At 45.6% G+C, this 26,846-nt stretch overlaps 1 protein-coding gene across 1 annotated transcript in view; it reads left to right on the plus strand.

Annotated features, from left to right (window-relative positions):
* disp1 (dispatched homolog 1 (Drosophila)) overlaps positions 1 to 26,846 on the plus strand; it is a 112,499-nt gene that overhangs the window by 50,326 nt on the left and 35,327 nt on the right. Inside the window, exon 3 of the mRNA XM_056294486.1 lies at positions 25,424 to 25,453. Within this exon, the coding sequence (XP_056150461.1) occupies positions 25,424 to 25,453 (30 nt within the window). The remainder of the gene's footprint in view (positions 1 to 25,423; positions 25,454 to 26,846) is intronic.

The following is a 26,846-nucleotide window of genomic DNA, read 5'->3' on the forward strand; positions in this document are numbered from 1 at the left end:
TTTCCCTATCCAAAATCATTATCCCTAGCTAGCTAGATCTATTTACAGGTTAATGTTATGTTACCATGAGTCAGCAAACTAGATTAGCTCAAGTCAAAGGAGAGAAGTATCAGTCCCAAAGCACTGATGCTGCCCATCAATAATTCTGGACAAAGAAAGGGGCCACCAATCACCCCAAGTCTAGATGCTGGCACTACCACACAGACCCAGACTGCAAAGGAAAAAAATCTTGTCTGGGTGCGTGCCCTAATGTCTGCCCCAGAAGCTCAGACAGTGAGCAGCTGGACTGGATTTAACATCCATGTCCGCAATGATGTCACAGTGATAAAGGACACTGTGAGCTACCTGCCAACAATAAATGCTCCTGCTACAGAGTTGTCTACGGTGTACAAAATACTTAACCAGACAGTAGGCATCATGGAGTCCCTGCAGTTAAAGACAATCATCTGTGTGTTTGACAAAGCACTCTACGCCAAAGCAACCGAAATTGTGTGGAAACATGACAAGTTCAACAACACTGTTATCAGGATGGGTGTGTTCTACACCATTTGCAATCTTCTTTCCATTCTGGGGAAATGTTTTAAAGATGCAGGGTTGAGGGACCTCTGTGTGGAATCTGGTGTCATTGCTGAGGGGTCAGTAGCTGGTGTGATGGAAGGCAGACAGTACAACAGAGCTGTCAGGCTACACAAGCTTGTTTATGAAACACTGATGCGGCTTGCCTTGAAAGGCTTTCTTCTGTGGCTTAAAGACCAACATCCAACAGAGGTTTGCCACCTGGAAGAAGCCCTGAGAAGCATCGACAACTTCCATTGTGACATCCGTCAGGCAACACTCAAACAACTTCTTGAAAATGTTTCAATCAACCGCACCATGGAACTGTTCCAGGTCTACCTAGACTCCCTCCGGGCCCAGCATGGTGCTTCAGTCTTTTGGATGTCATACCTTGATATGACAGAGATTATGTTGGGCCTGATTCGAGCTTCCAGAGAAGGCAACTGGATGTTGCATCTTGCATGCATCCGAGAGATGATCCCTTGGTGTTTTGCTTATGACAAGCTCAACTATGCTCCCTGCCTGTCCTACTACTATGCCAAGATGATGCAACTGCCTGTGGAACACCCTGAAGTGAATGCCCACTTTCTGCAGGGAGGCTTCCCTGTCCAAATTGGCAGCCAAAATCCTTTTGGGTGAATTCCTGTTGATCAGACCATCGAGGAGACAGTAAACAAGGACACGCAAACACCTGGAGGAACAAAAGGCTTTAGCCTCAAGCCTGGAGCTGTCTCCAAGTACTACTTAACATCAAAGTAACGCAGTGCCTACCTGAGGCAACTGAGGGAGATGGTGGGTCGAGGCGATTCTCAGCTCAATCACCCGGACTTACAACTGCCCTGGATCAAAAGAGATGAGGCTGATGTACAGTCCATTGTTGATATCCTGGAAAACTGCTGGGTGAATCCGCTGAGTCCAGACCAATATGAGTTTATCAGCTTGTCAAGTGCCACTGTTGCCCCGCCAGATGTGGCCAATGACCTGCTTGAGGCCCGAAAGATAGGAGAGGCAGCATATCAAGCCTTCAAACATGAACGTCTTGAGACAACACCACCAATTACACAGTTCCATGACAAGATGAAAAAAAGAAGAAGCTGAAAACATTCTCAGAGATTCAAAAGAAACCACGCAGCAAAGGGCAAGCCAAGGAAGTAGTTCTTAAGGCACATAGGAATCTATTTGGCCACATGGTTCTGGTGGCCCAGAGCCGAGAGCTACATATGAGCGATGTGTTGGCTCATCCCCTGGGGCCACTGCCATGAGCCCTAGCTAATGGGGTTGGATCTCTCTGCAAGACTAACAAGGCAGCTCCCGCCAGAGAGTTGGAAAAGAGTGTTGCCTCAGCAGATGTCATTCCAGCAACAACTATCATCGATGGAATGAGCTTGGTGCAAAAGATGAAAGGGAATGACAAGACATTTGCACAGCTGGCAGAATCAACACTGGCTAGGGTCCTAAATGAAGATGCCAAGAGTGAACGCATTGATGTGGTCTTTGATGTTTACAAGGGCATGTCAACCAAAGATACAGAAAGGGTAAACAGAGGTGCAGACTTGGGGATCCAGTTCAGGAGTATTGTTTCCGGCCACAACATCCAGCAGTGGAGAAAACTACTCTGCAGTGCAGCTAGCAAACCCAGTCTAATCAAGTTCTTGGTTGAAGAATGGAAAGCACCCATGCACAGACAAAAGCTAAAAGACAAGACCTTATATGTTACCTGTGAAGAGGTCTCCTTCAAAATCAGCAAGAACAAGTGGGTGGAAGTAACACAGCTCAAATCGTCTCAGGAGGAGGCTGACACCTGCATGCTATTGCATGCTCGTCACGCAGCAGAGTCTGGCTACAAGGCTGTGATCATCACAGCTGATGACACAGATGTTCTGGTGCTGACTCTAGGTTTGAGTAAAGACATCCCATGCCAAGTATACCAAAAATGTGGCACACAGAGCCAGACAAAGTTCCTGGACATCACCAAACACTGCCAATCACTTGGCGATAGTGTTACTGGTGCCTTGATTGGTATGCATGCATTCACCGGCTGCGACACTGTTAGCGCATTTGCAGGACGTGGGAAAGTGAGCACCCTCAAACAGATGAAGTCAGACAGGACATACCAAGAAGGCTTCCTTGAACTCGGCCGTGCTTGGGATGTGTCTGTTGAGCTCTTCAAGAAGCTGCAGGAAATCACATGGCCCATATACACTCACCGGCCACTTTATTAGGCACACCTGTCCAACTGCTCGTTAACGCAAATTTCTAATCAGCCAATCACATGGCAGCAACTCAATGCATTTAGGCATGTAGACATGGTCAAGACGATCTGCTGCAGTTCAAACCGAGCATCAGAATGGGGAAGAAAGGTGATTTAAGTGACTTTGAACGTGGCATGGTTGTTGGTGCCAGACGGGCTGGTCTGAGTATTTCAGAAACTGCTGATCTACTGGGATTTTCACACACAACCATCTCTAGGGTTTACAGAGAATGGTCCGAAAAAGAGAAAATATCCAGTGAGTGGCAGTTCTGTGGGCGAAAATGCCTTGTTGATGCCAGAGGTCAGAGGAGAATGGCCAGACTGGTTCGAGCTGATAGAAAGGCAACAGTAACTCAAATAACCACTCATTACAACCGAGGTATGCAGAAGAGCATCTCTGAACGCACAACACGTCGAACCTTGAGGCAGATGGGCTACAGCGGCAGAAGACCACACCGGGTGCCACTCCTGTCAGCTAAGAACAGGAAACTGAGGCTACAATTCGCATAGGCTCACCAAAATTGGACAATAGAAGATTGGAAAAACGTTGCCTGGTCTGATGAGTCTCGATTTCTGCTGCGACATTCGGATGGTAGGGTCAGAATTTGGCGTCAACAACATGAAAGCATGGATCCATCCTGCCTTGTATCAACGGTTCAGGCTGGTGGTGGTGGTGTAATGGTGTGGGGGATATTTTCTTGGCACACTTTGGGCCCCTTAGTACCAATTGAGCATCGTGTCAACGCCACAGCCTACCTGAGTATTGTTGCTGACCATGTCCATCCCTTTATGACCACAGTGTTCCCATCTTCTGATGGCTACTTCCAGCAGGATAATGCGCCATGTCATAAAGCTCGAATCATCTCAGACTTGTTTCTTGAACATGACAATGAGTTCACTGTACTCAAATGGCCTCCACAGTCACCAGATCTCAATCCAGTAGAGCACCTTTGGGATGTGGTGTACCGGGAGATTCGCATCATGGATGTGCAGCCGACAAATCTGCAGCAACTGCGTGATGCTATCATGTCAATATGGACCAAACTCTCTGAGGAATGTTTCCAGTACCTTGTTGAATCTATGCCACGAAGGATTAAGGCAGTTCTGAAGGCAAAAGGGGGTCCAACCCGGTACTAGGAAGGTGTACCTAATAAAGTGGCCAGTGAGTGTATGTACCCTCCACACACACTACAGATGTCAGCGTGCTTCGGTACCAACTTTTCTGCACCAAACGTGGGGAGGTAGAGTCTAGTCAGCTTCCACCATGCAAGGATTGCCTATTAATGCATTCTCTTCGTGCCAACTATCAGGCTGTAATCTGGAAACGGTCTCTTCAAGCCCAGCCATCCTAACCAAGCCCCAAGGACCATGGATGGACCACAGACGATGAGGGGCAGCTTGCAATCCAGTGGATGCGTGGTTCTCCAGCACCAGATGCTGTCTTGCAGCTGATGTCCTGCAAGTGTGTGAGGTCGTGCCAACTACCAGAGTGCACATGCCTCAACAACGGCCTGAAGTGCACAAACCTGTGTAAATTACAAACTTTTTCCAACCAACGCAGTGAGGAAGAGCCTCTTGCACAGCTGACGGACTCAGATGTGGATGACAGTGATGTTGATGATGTTGAACTGTAGTCACAGATGGCATGGTGTCTCAGGAAGGGTAGATTACATTGTCTTAATGTTGTGAAAGACTGGACACATTTTGAATACAGTTGTTCATATATGTACATCTTAACAAATTAAACTACTTTTGACAAACATTACCTGGCATACTTCCCTCACATACCTGTGGAAACAAAAATAGTCATATATTGTACTTGCCTACCTTACTTACCTTTTATAGCCTACCAGTGAAAACAACGTAGTTATACACTTACCTACCTTACTTACCTTTTATAGCCTACCTGTGGAAACAACATGGTTATACACTTACCTACCTTTCTTACCTTTTATAGCCTACCTGTGGAAACAACATAGTTATACACTTACCTACCTTTCTTACCTTTTATAGCCTACCCGTGGAAACAACATGGTTGTAAACTTACTACCTTACTTACCTTTTGTAGCCTACCTGTGGAAACAACATGGTTGTAAACTTACTACCTTACTTACCTTGTATAGCCTACCTGTGGAAACAACATGGTTATACACTTACCTACCTTACTTACCTTTTATAGCCTACCTGTGGAAACAACATAGTTATACACCTATTACCTTACATACCTTTTATAGCCTACCTGTGGAAACAACATGGTTATACACTTACCTACCTTACTTACCTGCTATAGGTGTGGCCAAAAATGTTCATACATTTACACTTATTTGGTAAGGCATACTTAAAGAGCTATGGAAACACAATTTTACATTTACCTAACAAACCTATGAAGACAACTTGAGAAATTTCGGCCCTCTTATTTTAGGCCTGAAATCACATTTAACAATGAAATAGTATGGGTATAGTATACATTACCTAAATCCTTGGAGTCCTGTGAGTATTCCAGTTTTTGTCTCTGATGTTCCCTGATACCACTGGTCTTAAATAAAGTGTAGAGTTTAGGCGAAAATTGTAGAAAAATGTGTGCTTTTGATGGTTTGAAGAGCTCCAGTGACCTATATGTTTATCAGAGAGCTTCACCAGCGGGCTTGAATGAAAGCTTAGAAAGCACCCTTTAAAATCATACCTAACACAATATTATAAAACATTGAAAAGTGTCTTGACCATGAGCCTAAACCAGGATATGCACCTGCAGCAAAAATGAAGTTGACTTTAGGAGGTGGTTTACTTCATGAGGTGATAACCACTAAAAAGCTACCAGTCTGAGAGGTCTATCATAGCAAAACATAAACTAGGGATGTATAGGTATAAAAAAAATCACAACTAGAATTTGCCCACCCAGATGGTAGCAATATCCAGTCTGGCCCATGGACTATGAGTTTAAATACTTGGGGTCAACTGTCCAAAGTAACGGGGAGTGCAGAAGAGAGGTGAAGAAGAGAGTGCAGGCAAGGTGAAGTGCGTGGAGAAGAGTGTCAGGAGTGATTTACGACAGAAGGGTACCAGCAAGAATTAAAGTGAAGGTTTACAAGATGGTTGTGAGACCAGCTATGTTATACGGTTTGAAGACCGTGGCACTGATGAAAAGACAGAAGGTGGAGCTGGAGGTGGCAGAGTTGAAGATGATAAGATTTTCACTGGGAGTGATGAAGAAGGACAAGATTAGGAACGATTATATTAGAGGGATTGCTCAAGTCGGATGGCTTAGAGACAAAGCAAGAGAGACAAGATTGAGATGGTTTGGACGTGTGGAGGAGAAATGCTTGGTATATTGGGAGAAGGATACTGAATATGGAGTTGCCGGGGAAGAGGAGAAGAGGAAGGCCAAAGAGGTGGTTTATGGATGTGGTGAGGGAAGACATGCAGGTGGCTGGTGTGACAGAGCAAGATGCAGAAGACGGGAAGAAATGGAAATGGATGATCTGCTGTGGTGACCCCTAATGGGAGCAGCCGAAAGAAGTAGTAGTAGTAGATTAATATTTCAAAGTCTGATTTTGATTGAAAGCCCCTTATCATGTTCCTCAAACCATTCCCGAACAGTGTGGCAGGACGCATTATCCTGCTGAAAAGAGGCCACTGCTCTCAGGGAATGCCATTACCATGAAGGGGTGTACCTGGTCTGCAATATTGTTTAGGTAGGTGGCATGTGTCAAAGTGACACCCACATGAATGTCCAGACCCAGGGTTTCTCAGCAGAACATTTCCCAGAGCATCACACTTCCTCCATCAGCTTGTCATCTTCCCACATTGCATCTCGGTGCCGTCACTTTCCGAGGTAAATGGTACAGACATACACAGGTCTAAAAGAAAACGGGACTCATCGGACCAGGCGACCTTCTTTCACTGCTCCCAGGTCCAGTTCCAATGCTTGCGTGCCCTATTGTAGGCACTTTTGGTGGTGGACAGAGGTCGTTATGGGCGCTCTGACTGGTCTGCGGCTACACACGCTCATAGGCGGCAGGGTACAATGGACTGTGTTGTGACATATTTTACCTTTATTTAACCAGGTTAGTCCCATTGAGTTTAAAATATCTTTTACAAGAGGGAACTGGCCAAGAATGGCAGCAGTACATCAGTTTCAGCACACACTCACATGAAGACAACAGAATAGCTCAAAGTGCAAAATAGCATAAAAATGAAGGGAAAGATACAAACCTGTTATCAACTGAAACATTTACAATTTCCAATAGAGTCAGATTCCATAGACTTAACCATACCTTTAAATTCGGACAGAGTAACCAAGTCCTGGAGTTTAAGTCTATTCTGCAGGCTATTCCAGGCAGATGGTGCAGAAAACATTGGTCCCATAATCTTCATCAAAATGTTCTGTGACTGGGGTCCACGGTGGTGTAGTGGTCTAAGCATCTGCTTTGTGTCGATGCAGTTGCCCACTGGAGTTCGTGCCCCGGACTCGACGAAGCAGCAACAATTGGCAGCACTGTCTTCGGGAGGGGGGCGGAGTTGGCTTGTGTTCGTCACATGAATGCGTCTCTGTGTGTCGGAAAAAAGCAGTGATTCGGCCTGGATTCGCCTTGTCACGAAAGTGGTGAGGTGTCTCCTTCGAGACTACCGGCCGGAGAGATGCAGTTGGCAAATGCATGCAATACGAGGGTGGGTGACTTGAACTAAAACAGGGATCAATTGACCACTAAATTGGGAGAAAAAGGGGGAAAATCAGAAATAAATAAAACAAATAAAATAAAAAAAGTTCTGTGACTTGTGCCACAGTAGACCTTCTGTCAATTCAGACCAGATGGGATAGCCTAAGTTGCCCTCACGCATTGATGAGCTTCGGGCGCACAACATCTTGTCGCCGGTTTGTGGTTTGTCCCTCCTGTGGCGACACTGTCGGTAGGTACTCATCACTGCTGACCGGGAGCACCCCACAAGCCTTGCCATATCAGAGATGCTCTGACCCAGCCATCTGGCCATAACAAAGTTGCTCAGGTACTACTGCCCATTTGTCCTGCATTCAACACGTTGACTATGACAACTGATGCTTTTGCTTACCATCTAATCTACCCAGACCTTGATATATACTATGCCCTTGTCCCTACTAAACATCCCTAGCTAAGCAACCCTCCCTCTCAAGATTGTCTATGAGAGAGTGACCACAATTTGCATTCATGAGTGGTGACCATAATTTGCACCGCATAGCCCATGGTGGTAGTTCCACAGCACCGGGGGAAAAATACGATAACATGTTTGTCTGGGGTATGGTTTTTACATTACATCACCTGTACCAGTGATTTAATTTGCCTTAGAATAGTTTTTATTGAGGGTGTTGGTGAGAGTCAAAGTGTGTGTGTGGGGGAGTCGCAAACACCAGCCTGATTATTTTGAGGGATCAGAACTTGAATAAGTTGAGTACCACTGTTACAGAGAACCTGGAGTATGAGGTTTACTGGCTGAGTTGTAGAGACAGCGTGATACTCAAGGGAGAAGGGAGATTAAGAGTGAGGTGAGGAAACGGATGAGGTGAGGAAAAAGCCAATGCCACCACCATTTATTTATTTATTTTTTAATGATGGAGGAGCCATAAACCTGAACATATAGATGTATACATTAAACCTGAATATATTGAATGAAATCTTATGTTGACACTGTCCTATATTGCCACTATTGTGCCGTATTTACTCCCTGCCAGAATTACACTCTCCTATGTGTGAACATACTACATTAAATAGTTACTAAAATCTTTATCGTTTTTATGTATTTATTTGTTATTTTACTACTTTATTAACTCCTGTGAGGCAATTCTTTCTCTGCATTTAACCCATCCTAGCTGTGTAGCTAGGAGCAGTGGGCAGCCGCCGTGCAGCGCCCGGGGACCAACTCCAGTTCTTTTTTCCATTGCCTTGGTCAGGAACACAGGCAGGAGTATTAACCCTAACATGCATGTCTTTTTGATGATGCATGTTTTGGTGAGTTTGCTGGCATCTACAGGTTAAAAACTACTCACTTCTCATTCTATATATCTTTACGCATGCTCAATAATCCTGGTAAGAAAATCACAGAAAGTTGAATCAGTTCATCTGGGCACAGCGTTTATTGAGAGAAATGTTTCATCATCATCTAAGTGACCTCCTCAGTCTCAGCTGACTGCAGGTATCCCACCCTTATACACAATACAGTGGCATAATGACCGAAAACAATCTGTTTCATATGCAAATTGCCATGACCATTAACTAGAGTTACAATGGCCATGTGTACTATTCACAGAGGATTGGGGAATAGTTGCAATCACAGCATTGTAAAATGATGACAGGTGTACTCTTAGTCTCCCTCCCCCCTCGGTTCATGGATGGTCGTTCCCTCTTCACATAGATGGCCTCTTTGACTCCCTGTTCAAACCAGCATTCCTTCCTATCAAGGATGTGCACATCCTCATCCCTGAAAGAGTGGCCACTGGCCTGTATATGGTGTAGACTGTGGAGTCCTGGCCTGATGTGTTAGCTCTCCTGTGTTGTGCCATCCTCTTGACCAGCGTCTGTTTGATTTCCCCGATGTACAAGGCAATGTACATGACATGCTTGAACATTATGTGGAGCAGCAGCCTGCCATCCACCATGCCTTAGTGGTCAAGGCTGCAAAGAGATCTGTCAAGGACATTGTCATGGTAGACAATGGCAGTCAATTGCCATTGAACTGAAACTGGAGGAGGAACTCATTCAGCTACTCAAACCGTTGCACTGCAACAACCCCTTTGTGTCAATGATCCTCTCACTGAGGAAAATTATATTCAAATCCATGACACCAAGAAATGAGGACAGTGCAACCATCAAAGAAGGAAAGACAGCCATCACCTAAGACCTGGAAGGAGGTACACTGGCCCTGATCTTCAAGACTGTCTCCAGAGAGCTACAGTCCTCGATCCAAGTTTTAAATCCCTGCTTTTCCTCAATAAAGCTTATTGCCTCCATTTCTACTGGGATCTCACCACACAAATTCTGGCGCATGAATAGCAGGCATTTTGTTTTTATGATGACTAGATGGCTGTTATTATTACAGTTATTATTATCAGTCACCGAAAGTCTTTCACAGTCGTTAATTTCAAAATAATAAGTTGTATGTGTTATGTGTGTTGTATGTGTTAGTAAATTATATCTCACAAGAAACCCAATGAATTTACAACAGCAGAGCCACAGTGCCTTCCCCAGAAAATAGAAACCGGGGCCCCCTCCTGGAGCCAGACCTGCAAAGGGAGCTCACTGGTGAGTGTCTAGTAGCTGGGCCTTGACCCATGGGGCCCGGTCAGGCCCAGCCTGAAAAACAACATGGAGCCACCACCCTGTGGAACCACCACCTGTGGGGATGAGCATTGGGGTAGAATGCAATGCAGGCCGGGCGGCAGGCAAAGGCGGGGACTGGGGCATGCCAACTTCCAGCATTGCAGATTGGTCCTCAGGACATGGAATGTCATATTTCTGGCAGGGAAGGAGCCTGAGGTGGAGCGGTAACAACAAGATATAGTTGGGCTCTCCTGCACACACAGCATGGGCTCTGGTACCAAATTCCTGAAGGGCTGGACTCTTTACTTTTCCAGAGTTGGCCAAGGTGACAGGCACTGGCCGGGTGTGGGGATACTCACAAGTCCCCGGTTGAGCACCACCATGTTGGAGGAATGAGAGGGTTGCCTCTATACGAATGTGAGTCGCTGGAGAGAAGGCTCTGACTGTTGTGTGTTTTTATGCACTGAATAGCAGTTTGGAGTATCCGGCCTTCTTGGAGTCTCTGGGTGGTGTCCTGGATAGGGTTCCGCCTGGGGACTCTAGTTCTGCTGAGGGTCTTCAATGCTCACGTGGGCAACAATGGAGAAACCTGGAGGGTCATGATTGGGAGGAACGGCCTCCCCGATTGGAACCCAAGTGGTGCCTTGTTATTGGACTTCTTTGCGAGTCATGGATTGCCCATAACAAATATCATGTTCAAACACAAGGTAGTTCATAAGTGCACTTGGTACCAGAACACCTTGAGCCGAACATCGATGATGAGTTTGTATCATCAGCTCTACGGCCACATGTTTTGGACACTCAGGTGAAGAGAGTAGCAAAGCTGTCAACTGATCACAACCTGGTGGTGAGTTGGATCAGATGGCAGGGAAGGCTACCGTACAGACCTGGCAAACCCAAACGTGTAGTGAGGGTGGTCTAGGAATGTCTGGCAGAGGCCCCTGTCCATGAGGTCTTCAACTCCCACCTCCGGAAGAGGTTCTCCTGTATCCCGAGGGAGGCTGGGGACATGGAGTCTGACTGGGCCATGTTCAAAGCCTCTATTACAGATGCAGCAGGTAGGAGCTGTGGTCATAAGGTCATCGGTGCCTGTCGAGGTGGCAACCTAAGAACCCTCTGGTGGACTCCGGCAGTGAGGGAAGCCATCAGGCTGAAGAAGGAGGCCTTTCGGGCTTGTTTGGCCCAGGGGTCTCCTGAAGCAGCAAACATGTACCGGGAGGCCAGAAGAGCTGTGGCTTCATCAGCACGGAAGCAAAAACTCGGGTGTGGGGGGAGTTAAGCAAGGCTGTGGAAGAGGACTTTCGGTCGGCCTCAAGGAAGTTCTGGCAAACCATCCGGTGACTCAGGAAGGGGTAAGAGGGCTTCCTCATCTAGGCTCCATGTCTCTGGTGGTTTCAGTACTGGCAAACTGTCATCATGTGGCACTGGTCTCATGGCTGAAGGCAGATTGGGGTAGTCAGTAGATTTATTATTTTTTGTAGAGAAGCCAGATACATTAGTCAGACAGAAGTAACAGTCCATCATGTGATCCTTCTGTTTTTGCCATATCATTGGAACTGCAAATGGCATTGACTTCCAAGAACCTCTGAGCCAAGCTCTTAGGCTGACTGCACATGTTGCACAACAAATGTGAGGAGCCCAGGGTTTCTCTTGGTCACCAATTTTACATCCGAAGTAGAGCTCACAGGCTTTCTTAAGTGCAGTCATCGTGCGTCTTTGAGCCTTAAGCTCACCACAGGTGTAACAGGACACACTGCAGCAGTTGCAACACTGACAAGACATTTCTGCTGTATTAAATCTTCCTGAAGACAATAAATCCTGTTGTTAAGTATACTCACTGTGCTGTTGCCTGAAGAACATGTGCATCAACATGCGTCCAAACAGCATCTGTAAATGTGAGCAGTTTTTATAGCCTGTCTGCCAGCATCTAACCTGACTAAGCATGCCCAGGAATGCCTAAGATACCATTTACATAGCACCTACACTGAGTGCATGCTCAGGCATGCTTGGACTGACCAAAACAGCTTGTTTTATGAGCAATATACTAGCATATGTTATATATTGTGAATATACCTGGTCCGTTGCTACCACCTATAGGCGGACCAGGGTATTTATATTACGGGTGACTTGGAGTGTCATGTGACATTTGTTGTACAATAAAACTTCCGGCTGGGCTGTCATGACGGCAAATGTCGAATCCGTCTCCCGACTGATTTGTGTCGTAAACCTAGCAGTATAAGTTGGGCAACACTCTAAGGAAGATACAACAAAGTGGCGACGAGGATCTTGTTCGACATCCGCGTGTGTTTCTCCGCTCGTTTTGAAGATTCTGAGCCAGACTTGCTGTGAAAGCTGGAAGCTAGCAGATTAGCAAGTTAGCTTCACCGTCAAAGACTGCAGTGTCGGCAGAGGTAAGATACTTGTGAAAAATCAGCTAACGAGGCGTAAATGGCGGGAATGAGTGGGAGCATTGGCCCCTTTGATGAAAATACTGAGCAGTGGAGCTCCTACACAGAACGTTTTGAATACTTTGTTCAAGCAAATGGGATTGCAGATGAGAAGATTGTGCCAACGTTCTTGAGTGTAATGGCACCGAAAACTTTTGGTCTGCTGCGTTGCCTGGTCCAGCCAGCCAAGCCTGGGACTAAAAGCTATGCTAGCATAGTGGCTACGTTGACGGCCCATTTCTCACCCAAGCCACTGGTAATTGCAGAACGTTTTCGTTTCCATAAAAGAAACCAAGAGGAAGGGGAGAGTGTAACAGTGTTTGTGGCTGCACTGAGGAGGCTAGCATAGCAATGTGAATTCAATGATGTGCTGAATGACACCATAAGAGACAGACTTGTGTGCGGGCTGAGGAGTGAGGCTACTCAGAAACATCTGCTAACTGAATGTTCAGTCACATTGAATAAAGCTGTCGAGATTGCTGTGTCAATGGAGCTAGCTGCCAGGGAGGCTCAGCACCTCGGTGCAAGTGGTAAACTACACCGAGTCTCCACCGAGGCCAAGGGGGCTCACGAAAAATGTTACTGATGCGACAAAACAGGACATTTTGCAGCTGAATGTTGGAGTAAGGACGTAGATTGCAGGAAGTGTGAAAAAAGGGGCACCTGGAACACGCTTGCAGAAGTAAGGGAGCTGACAGAAACCCAAGGCAAGTAAACAAAAAGCCAATGCCCAAATTCAAAAAGAGACAGTCTGTACACATTGTGGAACCAAACCACACCACCGTTGAGCTCAGCAGCTCATCAAATGAGGCATCGGTGTATGTACTATCAGTGCAGGGATGTCCAGATGGATATTGGGAAACTCCACTGCTGGAGGGGAAACCAGTGCACATGGAAATTGACACTGGCGCAGCCATCTCCATCATGTCGTATGCTGTTTACAGGGAAACCTTGCAACACCTTCCATTACAACCAACCAGCCTCAAACTGAAAACATACACCAGCGAGTCAGTGTGAACAAAAGGTGTCGTCAATATCATAGTCCTGGTGAATGGCCAGACAGCTAAACTGCCATTGTATGTAGTCAAAGGGAACTTTCCATCTCTGCTGTGTCGGTCGTGGCAGGAGGAGCTCACACTGGACTGGCCTACAATTCAGATGGTGTGCAAAGGTGAAAAATGTCTGACAACGGTTCTGAACAAACATGCAGATGTGTTCAAGGAGGAACTGGGAATGATGAAAGACGTAACAGCTAAACTGAACATTTAGCCAGATAGCAAACCAAGGTTCATGAAAGCCAGACCAGTTCCCTACCCAACAAAGCCAAAAGGTGAAGCAGAGCTGGAATCCTTGGTCAAGAGGGGGGTGCTGGAGCCTGTCAGTCAGAGTGACTGGGCCACTCCAATCATGCCAGTTATAAAAAAAGATAATTTGGTGAGAATCTGCGGCGACTTCAAAGTCACCATAAACCCAGTACTTGAGGCTGAACAATATCCACTCCCCCACATTGAGGAGCTTTTCACTGGATTGGCTGGGACAAAAATTCAGCAAAATTGACCTCACACAAGCCTACCTCCAGATGCAAGTCGATGAGAAGTTGAGAGAGCTGCTCACAATAGTCACTCACAAGGGCCTCTACAAATACTGCAAGCTACCCTTTGGAATAACGTCGGCCCCGGCTCTCTTTCAGCGTGAGATGGACCAGATACTGAGCAGCTTGGCTGGCATCCAATGCTACTTGGACGACATACTGGTCACCGGGAAAGACAGTGCAAGAGCACCTGGAAAATCTGGACGCCACACTGCATCAGCTGGAAGAATATGGGCTCAGGGTCCGCACATCAAAGTGTGAGTTTTTTCAGTCTGCAGTAGAGTATTTGGGTCCTGTAATAGACTCAGAGGGCTTACACAAAGCTCCATCCAAAATCAAATCGTGGAAGCACCGACGCCTCAAAATGTGAGTCAACTACGCTCTTATCTTGGGCTCCTAAACTACTATGGGAAATTCATACCGAGCCTCTCTTCTCTGCTGCGACCGCTTCACCAGCTGCTGTGCCATGGCAAGGCATGGAAGTGGACTGAACAGTGTGAGGCTGCCTTTGCGCAAACAAAATGCAAAGATGGGCTTTATTGTTGTCCGCCCACGACTACGACATCAAATACCGCAAGTCGGAGCTGCATGCAAATGCCAACAGCCCCTCTAGGCTGCCCCTGCCGGTTGACCATGGTGAGCCACAGCAGGCTGGCATTTTCTACTTTAGGCAAGTGGAGGGGGCTCCCATCACTTCTACTCAAGTGAAACGACACACCCAAAATGACCCTGTGCTGTCCCAACTGATAGATGTTGTGATCAGCGGAAGGAGTGGGAACCTTCCAGAGCTAAAACCGTACCTAGCAAGAAGAAATTATCTCTTTGTGCAGGCAGGATGTCTCATATGGGGACGCAGAGTGATTATTCCACCCACGCTGTGAAAAAGGCTGCTACAGCAGCTACATGCAGGCCACGGTGGAATGGTCTGCATGAAAGAACTCACCAGGAGCTACTTCTGGTGGCCTGGACTGGATGGGCAAATAGAAGAGACTGCAAGAACATGTCCATCTTGTCAGCGGGTGCACGGCATGCCACAGCCAGCCCCCCTCCACCCGTGGGAATGGCCAGAGGGACCGTGGCAGCATGCCCACATTGATTTTGCTGGCCCGTTCGAGGAGAGGATGTTTCTGATGGCAGTTGATGCTCACAGCAAGTGGCTGGAAGTGGCCATAATGAGATAAACAACAGCTGAGAAAACCATCGAGAAACTTGGGGAAATTTTCAGTCGGTTTGACTTCTCAGAACAGCTGGTGAGTGATAATGGGCCCCAATTTGTCTCACAAGAGTTCAAGCGATTCCTCGAGGTAGATGGAGTGCAACACATCTGCTCTGCTCCCTATCACCCATCTACTAATGGATTAGCAGAGATTTGTTCAGAGCATGAAACAGCTTTGAAGGCTTCTTAGGGCCAAGGCTCTCTCTACCAGAGGCTGAACAGCTTCCTGCTGTCTTACAGAAATGTGCACCATGCAACCACAAGAGCTGCTCCTGTGGTACTGCTCATGAAGAGACAGATCCGCACCAACCTCGACCTCCTAAAACCACCAGTGACCAAAGAGACTGTTCACCTGAAACAACAAATTCAGGTTCAACAACGCCAACATAAAGCAAAAGAAAGGATTTTCTTCCCAGGTGACAGTGTATTGGCACGCAACTATAACACTGGACCAGAATGGGTGCCAGCCACCGTCCTGGCACAGACAGGGCCTGTGTCCTATACAGTCCGGACCACTGAGGACACCATCTGGGGGAGACACACAGACCAACTGCTTGCTGCAGCAACAGCGTCTGGGAACACCAAACCACCACTGCCAGTGGTCTGTGCTGAGCAATATGAGCAGGACAACGCAGCCCAACCCACACTCACCCAGAATGCACCAGGTCACACAGAACCTGCTTCTTCTGGGCCCACCTCTTCAGCAGTTTCAGAGACAGAACTGTCGTCATGCTCCATACTGTCTGTCCCTGTTGCACCCCTTATAGGTCCGCCAGAGGCTGGTGCTAACCGCCGGTATCCCCAGAGAGAACGGCGGTCTCCTAAACGCCTAGATTTATAGTAGCCACACCCTGAAGAATGGGGCAGAATAATCCCCAGGGTTATGGCAGGGTTTGAGTAGTACACCTCATTTCCTTAGTTAAAAAAAAAAAGAAAGGAATATTGTTGCTTGTCATTGGGAGTAAGGGGGACTGTTAATTCTTATTGTTATTTGTAATTGAACAGTTTTGATTCCAGGGATTTGCGACATTTTAGTTAACATGGACAACATAGTGTTTACATGTCATGATAGTGGCTTACTTGGTTCCAGGTGTTCTGATATTAGTGATGCCACATGTGACGTTACTTTATTAGAATGTGAGAAGAGTACTTTTATTTTGAAGTTTATTTGCTCCCTCTAGCCTTCCTCACGTGACTTTAATTCAGGAAATAGTTTGCTGCCTGATAGTCATGGTAACAGTACAGTCCAGCTTTCCATGCGGAGTTTCATATGTTTGCCCAGCTCCTGTGTTTATTGCTTCTATCTACGTATGTTTGTGCCTTGGAGAGCATCATCTTTTTACAAAAACTACTACTACTACTTTCGGCTGTTCCCGTTAGGGGGCGTCACAGCGGATCATCCGTTTCCATTTCTTCCTGTCTTCTGCGTCTTCCTCTGTCACACCAGCCACCTGCATGTCTTCCCTCACCACATCCATAAACCTCCTCTTTGGCCTTCCTCTTCTCCTCTTCCCTGGCAGCTCCATATTCAGCATCCTTCTCCCAATATACTCAGCATCTCTCCTCCACACATGTCCAAGCCATCTCAATCTTGCCTCTCTTGCTTTGTCTCCAAACCGTCCAACCTGAGCAGTCCCTCTAATATGATCGTTCCTAATCCTGTCCTTCTTCGTTACTCCCAGTGAAAATCTTAGCATCTTCAACTCTGCCACCTCCAGCTCCGCCTCCTGTCTTTTCGTCAGTGCCACTGTCTCCAAACCATGTAACATAGCTGGTCTCACAACCATCTTGTAAACTTTCCCTTTAACTCTTGCTGATACCCTTCTGTCGCAAATCACTCCTGACACACTTCTCCACCCACTCCAACCTGCCTGCACTCTCTTTTTCACCTCTCTACTGCACTCCCCGTTACTTTGGACAGTTGACCCCAAGTATTTAAACTCAAATGCCTTTGTCACCTCCACTCCTTGCATCCTGACCATTCCACTGTCCTCTCTCTCATTCATGCATAGGTATTCCGTCTTGGTCCTACTGACTTTCATTCCTCTTCTCTCCAGTGCATACCTCCACCTCTCCGGGCTCTCCTCAACCTGCACCGTACTCTCGCTACAGATCACAATTGTCATCCGCGAACATCATCGTCCATGGAGACTCCTGCCTGATCTTGTCCGTCAACCTGTCCATCACCATTGCAAACAAGAAAGGGCTCAGAGCCGATCCTTGATGTAATCCCACCTCCACCTTGAACCCATCTGTCATTCCAACCGCACACCTCACCATTGTCACACTTCCCTCATACGTATCCTGCACCACTCCTACATACTTCTCTGCAACTCCTGACTTCCTCATACAATACCACACCTCCTCTCTCGGCACTCTGTCATAAGCTTTCTCTAAAACTACGAAGACACAATGCAACTCTTTATGGCCTTCTCTATACTTCTCAATCAACATTCTCAAAGCAAACATCGCATCTGTGGTGCTCTTTCGTGGCATGAAACCATACTGCTGCTCGCTGATCATCACCTCTCCTCTTAACCTAGCTTCTATTACTCTTTCCCAAATGTTAATGCTGTGGCTGATCAACTTTATACCTCTGTAGTTGTTACAGTTCTGCACATCGCCCTTGTTCTTGAAAATCGGTACCAGTATGCTTCTTCTCCACTCCTCAGGCATCCTCTCACTTTCCAGGATTGTGTTAAACAATCTAGTTAAAAACTCCACTGCCATCTCTCCTAAACATCTCCATGCCTCCACAGGTATGTCATCAGGACCAACTGCCTTTCCACTCTTCATCCTCTTCATAGCTGCCCTCACTTCCTCCTTGCTAATCCGCTGAACTTCCTGATTCACTATCCCTACATCATCCAACCTTCTCTCTCTTCTCATTTTCTTCATTCATCAGCCCCTCAAAGTATTCCTTCCACCTTCTTAGCACACTCTCCTCGCTTGTCAGCACATTTCCATCTCTATTCTTGATCGCCCTAACTTGCTGCACATCCTTTGCAGCTTGGTCCCTCTGTCTAGCCAATCGGTACAAGTCCTTTTCTCCTTCCTTAACGTCTAATCTGTCATACAACTCACCATACGCCTTTTCCTTTGCCTTTGCCACCTCTCTCTTTGCTTTACGCTGCATCTCCTTGTACTCCTGTCTACTTTCTTCATCTCTCTTACTATCTCACTTCTTCTTTGCCAACCTTTTCCTCTGTATAATTTGCTGTACTTCCTCATTCCACCACCAAGTCTCCTTGTCTTCCTTCCTCTGTCCTGATGACACACCAAGCACCTTCCTAGCTGTCTCCCTCACTATTTCTGCAGTGGTTGTCCAGCCATCTGGCAACTCTTCACTACCACCCAGTGCCTATCTTAACTCCTGCCTGAACTCCACACAACAGTCTTCCTTCTTCAACTTCCACCATTTGATCTTCGGCTGTGTCTTCACTCGCTTCCTCTTCTTGGTCTCCAAAGTCATCCTACAGACCACCATCCGATGCTGCCTAGCTACGTTCTCCCCTGTCACCACCTTGCAGTCTCCAATCCCTTTTAGATGGCGCCTTCTACATAAGATATAGTCCACCTGTGTGCACTTTCCTCCACTCTTGTACGTCACCCTGTGTTCCTCCCTCTTCTTGAAATATGTATTCACCACAGCCATTTCCATCCTTTTCGCAAAATCGACCACCATCTGTCCTTCCACATTTCTCTTCTTGACTCCATACCTTCCCATCACCTCCTCATCACCTCTGTTCCCTTCACCAACATGTCCATTGAAGTCCGCTCCAATCACCACTCTCTCCTCCTTGGGTACCCTCTCCACCATGTCGTCCAACTCACTCCAGAATTCTTCTTTTTCATCCATCTCACACCCAACTTGCGGGGTATATGCGCTGATAACATTCAGCAATAAACCTTCAATTTCCAGCTTCATACTCATCACTCTGTCTGACACTCTCTTCACCTCCAGCATGCTCTTGACATACCCTTCCTTCAGAATTACCCCTACCCCATTACTCCTCCCATTCACACCATGGTAGAAGAGTTTGAACCCACCTCCGATACTCCTGGCCTTACTCCCCTTCCACCTGGTCTCTTGCACACACAGTATGCCTACCTTTCTTCTTTCCATCATGTCAGCCAGCTCTCTCCCTTTACCAGTCATAGTGCCAACATTCAAAGTTCCAACTCTCACCTCCACATGCCTACTCTTCCTCCTCTCTAGCTGCCTCTGGACATGCTTTCCCCCTCTCCTTCTCCTTCGCCCAACAGTAGCATAGTCTCCACCGACACCCTGCTGGTTAACAGTACCGGTGGTGGTCGTTGGTAACCCGGGCCTCGACCGATCCGGTATGTAAGTCTTATTTATGATCCGCATATTTGATTTGGCAAAGATTTTACGCCGGATGCCTTTCCTGATGCAACCCTCCCCATTTGTCTGGGCTTGGGACCGGCACTAAGGGTGCACTGGCTTGTGCATCCTCAGTGGCTGGGTTCGTCTTTTTACAAAAAGAAAGGTTGAATTCTCAAAATTCTTCAGTAAAGTTCCTCAACTTGGACCGGGACTCTGTATTTCTTTGGGATTCTTCATGTTGGCTGTCTGTCGGCCTGTTTATACATGGACACAAACACGTAGGACAGAATACCACATGTTCATTAAGTGGGGAGGAGATGGTATATATTGTGATTATACCTGGTCCGTTGCTTCCAACTATAGGCGGACCAGGGTATTGATATTACAGGCGACTTGGAGTGTCATGTGATAGTTGTATAATAGAACTACCGGCTGTCATGACGCCACATTTCGAATCCGTCTCCCGACTGATTTATGTGGTAGACCTAGCAGTATAAGTTGGACAATACTCTAAGGAAGATACAACAGCTGGGGTTGAATTGGGCCGGATCTGAGATTTGACACCTAGGATCAACATTGAAACCAAGCGGATCTCAGCTCTGGCACCTTGGATCATGATAGAAATATATTGTAATTGTTAAATTAAAAAGAATATTGATCGCCTCATAATAAGTCTAAAGTAATGTCGTTGGTTCGGCTATACCCAGCGCCGTATAGAGAGTGCTCTGGTGTTGATGAATAATGGACCACACTGACATCTGCAGTGTAAACTCAAGCTGCATCATCATTGGTTCGTCGTGTCTCGTGTCAGCGCGCGATCTGTGGGGACCGTCAAGCAACAAGCGCACCACAGTGTGCTCAGAATCCAGAAGCGAGCAACAGAGTAGAGCAAATGACCGTGCACTGACTGAGGTAAATGATAGGTTATTTAACTTGCTAGCTAGATCTAGCATCCAGACAGTTCCAATACTATAGCAAAAAATATGTCTGTTGACTAATAACAAGCAAAAAATAGCTGTCTGCTGGGGAGCAATACATAATATTTTTTTCCATTCTTTATTTAACACATTTTCATGTCGGGGGTTGCTGGGGAGCAGTACATAAAGGGATTTGTGGGCAGGGTCATGTGACGGTGTGGAGAGAAAAATATAACTTTAGCCAGACAGCTAATATTAGCTATTGTTGCTAGTGGGCACTCGACTGAGTGAGGTAACTTAGCAAAATAAATGTATGGTAGTTAGCTGCAGCTAACTTTAGCCAACTGTCTAGTTGGTTCCGCAGGTTTATTGGGAGCAAAATGGATTTGTGTGGAGAGGAAAACAGCTAGCTAGCTAGTTAGCTACACAGAAAGCTAAGTTAGCTTTCAGTTGAAACCTCGTTCTTTTGTTACCACTCTAATTTACCTGCGCAATTCAGCGAGGGAGGAGGGGATGATAAAAAAAAAAGCTGACAGTCAGATTGGCATACTGAGTGAGAGAAAAGTTTAATGCACATGTGACATGTAACAGTAGACTGCTGTACTAAGTTGTATTTTAAATGCACAGAATTGAGATGGAGAAGAGGGGAAAGGATGGAGAAAAGAGGAGGAAGCTGATAGATTTTTATCAAAGCTAATACTTGGATAAAGTTACCCCTGGGTAGGCAAGTGATAAGCTTCCCCGCCACTGAAACTATCTAACTGTGGAGAAACTGTAAAACCGAACAAACTGGGGTAACTTCAACCATCTAAGAACAGCCAGCCTCAGAAGCATTGCAGCATGTTATCCAAGGATTAATTTATCTACCACAAGCTAGGTAAATCCTGCAGCATCATGTATCCCCTTGATTTAATACAGTTAAATTACCTATTTTCTCTCCTGTTTTTAAGAATATCACATAGCAGAGCCCCAGAGCAGCACAACAGCAGAGCAGCACAGACTCAAGCCAGCAGAGCAGCACAGCCCCAGAGCAGCACAGCAGCCACAGATAACCCAGGTTTGGAAAACCTGCCAGACTGTTGGAACAATCAATTAGAGTACTTTAACAAAGCATTTCCATTCCTCACAGATAGTAATTAAAAAAAAATGGGATACAAGACATGCAAAGATGCAGTGTCCCTTGGAGTGTATAAAACAGGATCCCAAAGATTCTCATTTTCTTGTATTTGTAAAAACATCCTAGGTCGTTAAGAAAGAAACTATACAAACACAGTGATTCCCAGAGCCACAAGCTAGCAGAGTAGATTGTGACAAAAAGCAGAAAATTAGTTAGATTTGAGTTTCTTCAGGTTACAGGAGCATGTTATCCAGTGATTCATTTTACTACCACAAGCAAGGTAAACCCTGCAGCATCATATATCCCTTGATTTAATACTGTTAAACTACCTCTTTTCTCACCTGTTTTTAAGAATATCACACAGCACAGCCCCAGAGCAGCACAGCCCCAGAACAGCACAGCAGCAGAACCCCAGAGCAGCAGAGCCCCAGAACAGCACAGCAACACAGCCCAGAGCAGCATAGCAGCACAACCCCAGAACAGCAGAGCAGCACAGACTCAGAGCAGCACAGACTCAAAGCAACATCACAGCACAGACTCAGAGCAGCACAGCTGCAGATAAACCAGGTTTGTAAAACCTACCAGACTGTTGGAATAATAATCAATTAGAGTACTGCAAAAAAGCATTTCCATTCCTCACGGTTAGTAATAAAGAATTGGGATGCAAGACATGCAAAGATGCAGTGTCCCTTGGAGTGTAGAGAACAGGGTCCCAGAGATACTCATTTTCTTGTGAATGGCAAAATTGTAAAATTTCTCCATATGGTAACACAAGGGAAAAACAACAAAGGTCATTAAGAAAGAAAATATAAGAACACAATGATTCCCAGAGCCACAGGCTAGCAGAGGAGATCGTCACAAAAAGAGCAGAAAATGAGTTAGATTCCAGTTTCTTAAGGTTACAGGAAGTGCGTCTCTCTTCTACTAAAACGGTTTTTAGAACAGCATACTGTATAGCAAAAAAAATTAATAAAAATATCAACCATACACAGATCACCCAGGACTGATTTGACCTGCAGAAGTCAAATGGGGTAAATGTGGGAAGAGTGCCCCACTCTAATGTAACCTGTACAGAAACTGAAGTTCATATCCAAAGAAATGAGGCAGGCATTAATGACAAGTATTAAATCTAGTCGACCAAAGGTAACTGTGCTTATAGCTGAGAGTATGACTCTCAACAAAAAGTCATGCTTGATAGTCTATCTCAGAGCATCAATAAAAGACCCTGAGCCATTAACCTTTTTCCTTGATCTTATAGAACTACAGTCTGGGAATGCAGAAGGAATCACTGATGCATTACTGAACTGCCTGCTAAAGTATGGTCGTGATGATGCCTTTCTGAATGACTGTCTAGTTGGGTTTTGCTCAGATGGAGCTTCTGTAGTGTTAGACAGAAAGGCTGGGGTCTATGCAAAGCTAGAAAGCAAGTTTCCTGAACTTATTGGTTGGCATTGTCTGATTCATAGGTTGGAGTTGTCTGTTGGGGATGCAGTAAAAGTTTGCACAGAGACAAATCACTTCTCTAGTTTTTTTTTAGATAAGCTATACTGTCTTTACCATCAGTCACCAAAAAACATGAGGGAACTTGATGCTGCAGCCTCAGAAGTAGGTGTTCACTTGAGAAGGATAGGTCGGGTCTTGGGGGTAAAGTGGGTGGCTTCGTCATACAGAACAGTACAGGCAGTTTGGACAATGTACAGTGCATTGTACAATCACTTCTGTACAGCCAGCCAGGATTTGACACGAACTTCTAGTGAGAGATCCATGTATGATGGTCTAGCAACAAACTGGTTTCAGAGGCTTTCATTAAGAACATGGGTCTCATGCTGGATGCTCTAGAGGAGCTAAAAGACTTGTCATAAACCTTGCAGTCAAGGGACATCAGCTTATCCAGTTCAATGAATCTGGTAAAGCACCAAATAGATGTATTTATTGCTGAATCAGTTAATCCTGGTCCATGCTACACATTGCCTGTGAGGCTGTAAGAACTGGAACATTCAATGGAGCTGATTGATCCTCAAAAGTACTATGGGGCACTTTGTGAGAGAATATGAAAACAGGGATACTCACATAGGATGAAATGTTACTCTTTGATAAAGTTAATGTACTAGAGCCAAAAGCATGGCCAACATCCACCTGCACTGGTGCTCCATTGGATATACCACTGCTCTGTGGGGAGAAGGAAGTTAGAGAGTTGTGTGATCTTTTTAAAATGTGATTTTCCAGTGTAAAGCAGGGCTATAGGGATTATAAAGAGCTTCCAGAAATCCCAATGAAGCAGGGTTTGCGCAGACTTCAACAAGCTGCTAAAACCATTGCTGTCTGTAGTGCAGAGTGTGAGTGAGGGTTTTCTGAAATAAATAATGTTGTTACATCGTTGCGCACTCAACTTAAGGTTGATAATGTATCTGCTGTAATGTTTGTCAGCTTAGTAAGTCCACCAGGTGATTGTTGGGAGCCAACAAACTATGTCAAACAAAGGATTCTATCCAGAAGATCAGCTGAGCACTTAGCATGTAGAGAGAGAATACATACTGTACATAACTCATCACATCAACCTGTCTGGAATCTCCTCAATTTCAAGACTGATGAGATTCCAGATAGGTTGAGAGACTGTAGTTCAGCTCAACACGGCTCACCAAAACTATTTCCAAAACGCCAGCATGAAAACGACTTAGTTGACCTCCATTATTGGTAATTTATTGTGACTTACTGTTAACGAGTGTGTTGGCTACCAAATAGTATCTATAAATTAAGATTAATGAGTTAATGTCTGTGTTGGCTACCAAACAGTATCTATGTTTGTTGGCTACCAAATGCACAGTCTACACCATCTACAGGCCAGGACTCCACAGTCTACACCATCTACAGACCAGGACTCCACAGTCTACACCATCGGATGTGCACATCCTTGATAAGGAGGAACACTGGTTTGAATGGGGAGTTAAAGAGGCCATCTATGTGAAGAGGGAATGACCATCCCTGAACCGAGGAGGGGGGGGGGGGGGAGAGTACATCTGTCACCATCTTAAAATGCTGTGATTGCAACTGTTCCCCAGTCCTCTGTGAATAGTACGCATAGCCATTGTAACTCTAGTTAATGGTCATGGTAATTTGCATATGAAACCAATTGTTGTTTTCAGTTGTTATGCCACTGTATTGTTTATAAGGGTGGGGATACCTGCAGTCAGCTGGAACTGAAGAGGTCACTTAGATGATGATGAAATGTTCCTCTCAGTAAATGTTGTGTCCAGATGAACTGATTCACCTTCCTGTGTGTTTGTTATGTATTATCAGGTTTAATCTAATTTAAGAAAACAATCCATCTGGTTTTGTTTAGATTGATGTTGGTCTTACATGTTTAGCCCATGTCCAGCTCTAACATACTTGTTTCATGTGTGTCTTTATAGCTGAGGCTTTCTTTGTGTGTGGCTGATGTGTAATTGAACACACAAACTTTCCTGACTTATCTTTGAGTAATGTGATCAGTAACTGAAACATGTTTCTGACAGCCATGTCAGTTTCAAAGTCCGTTTAAATATCATTTTCAATACATTTGGAACAAAATAAATTACCTCATGTGAAAAACTTCTCCTCCCAGCACAGATCCAAGGACGAATCCATTTTTCTGTTGCTTACTGCTTAGATTTCCAAATGTATACCAAAACTATCTTCCCTTTTTCTCGTCTCAGCCCCGCGAGGCCCTTTCGATTCCCAAAAAGGTAAGACCTGTCAAAAACACTTTCTGTTAACAATCTTGGATTGCAAAAACTCGCCTCTTTCTCTTGCTTTTCATTCTACTCCTCCTCTTTGTTTGTCCCTCTTTTTTATGTCTTCCCATAGCAGTGTGTCGTCAGCTAGCAGTGTGACTCACTTGTGTTTTCATAAACACACTGGAGCGTCTCATCTGTTTGTCTGATATGGCTGTGATGAGTTCTGCTGTACTCATCCTCAACAGGCCAAACTAATGTAGTTAGTCAATGTGTTTACTGTAATGAATTAAATTGTACTTAATTATTACTGTAATTAACATTATATAAATTTGATGTATTATGTATGAGACATGCATTTAAGGCAATGACAAATAAAAGCAGTCTCAGTCTAAGTATTTCCATGGCTTCAGGTTGATGTAGCCAGATATCAACAGTGCAGTAACATGTTAGATGTGAAAAGATGTGAAGATAAAGGGTAGAAGAGAACTCTGAGAACATAAAACTGATGCAAAAAGGAAACACTGGTAGAAATGTACTCAGCTGACTTGTTTGAAATGTTGCAACAAAGTGGAAAGACTAGTATATAGTATAGTAAGTATAGTATGTTTTCGGTGTATTTCATATTTTCTTCTCACACACCTCTCCAGTGTGACTGATCATTTGAACAAATTAATCCTTACTTGGCCCCTTCTCTGCCTATCTTATCTCTGAACCATTTTTAACCAGATTCTAATCTCATGTACCATGTAGTTCTTCTGGGCCTCTTCTCAGTTGCAAAGTGAAACACAATCCACATAAAGATTTGCAGTGGTCTACGCAAATAAATGGGGTTCTCATGAGTTTACTTCACGTGTTTGCCAAACACAAGTCAGTTTCAGTTTTCTCCAGACATTTCCTCTTTTAAGATGGAGCTTTAACATGTACCTTATGAGCTACACTGAGGTTGATGGCACGATTAGCCTTGACCACATATCTCATAAAGGTTCAAAAGTATACAGGTCTGGGCGTCCAGGTAGCGTGGTGGTCTATTCCGTTGCCTACCAACACAGGGGTCGCCGCTTCAAATCCCAGTGTTACCTCTGGCTTGGTCGGGTGTCCCTACAGACACAATTGGCCGTGTCTGCGGGTGGGAAGCCAGATGTGGGTATGTGTTCTGGTCGCTGCACTAGCGCCTCCTCTGGTCGGTCAGGGTGCCTGTTCAGGGGGGAGGGGGAACTGAGGGGAATAGCGTGATCCTCCCACATGCTACGTCCCCCTGGTGAAACTCCTCACTGTCAGGTGAAAAGAAGCGGCTGGTGACTCCACATGTATCGGAGGAGGCGTGGTAGTCTGCAGCCCTCCCTGGATCAGCAGAAGGGGTGGAGCAGCAACCGGGATGGCTCCGAAGAGTGGGGTAATTGGC

The sequence above is a fragment of the Lampris incognitus genome, chromosome 15 (genome assembly GCF_029633865.1).
Source record: "Lampris incognitus isolate fLamInc1 chromosome 15, fLamInc1.hap2, whole genome shotgun sequence".
In the NCBI taxonomy this organism is placed as follows: Eukaryota; Metazoa; Chordata; class Actinopteri; order Lampriformes; family Lampridae; genus Lampris; species Lampris incognitus.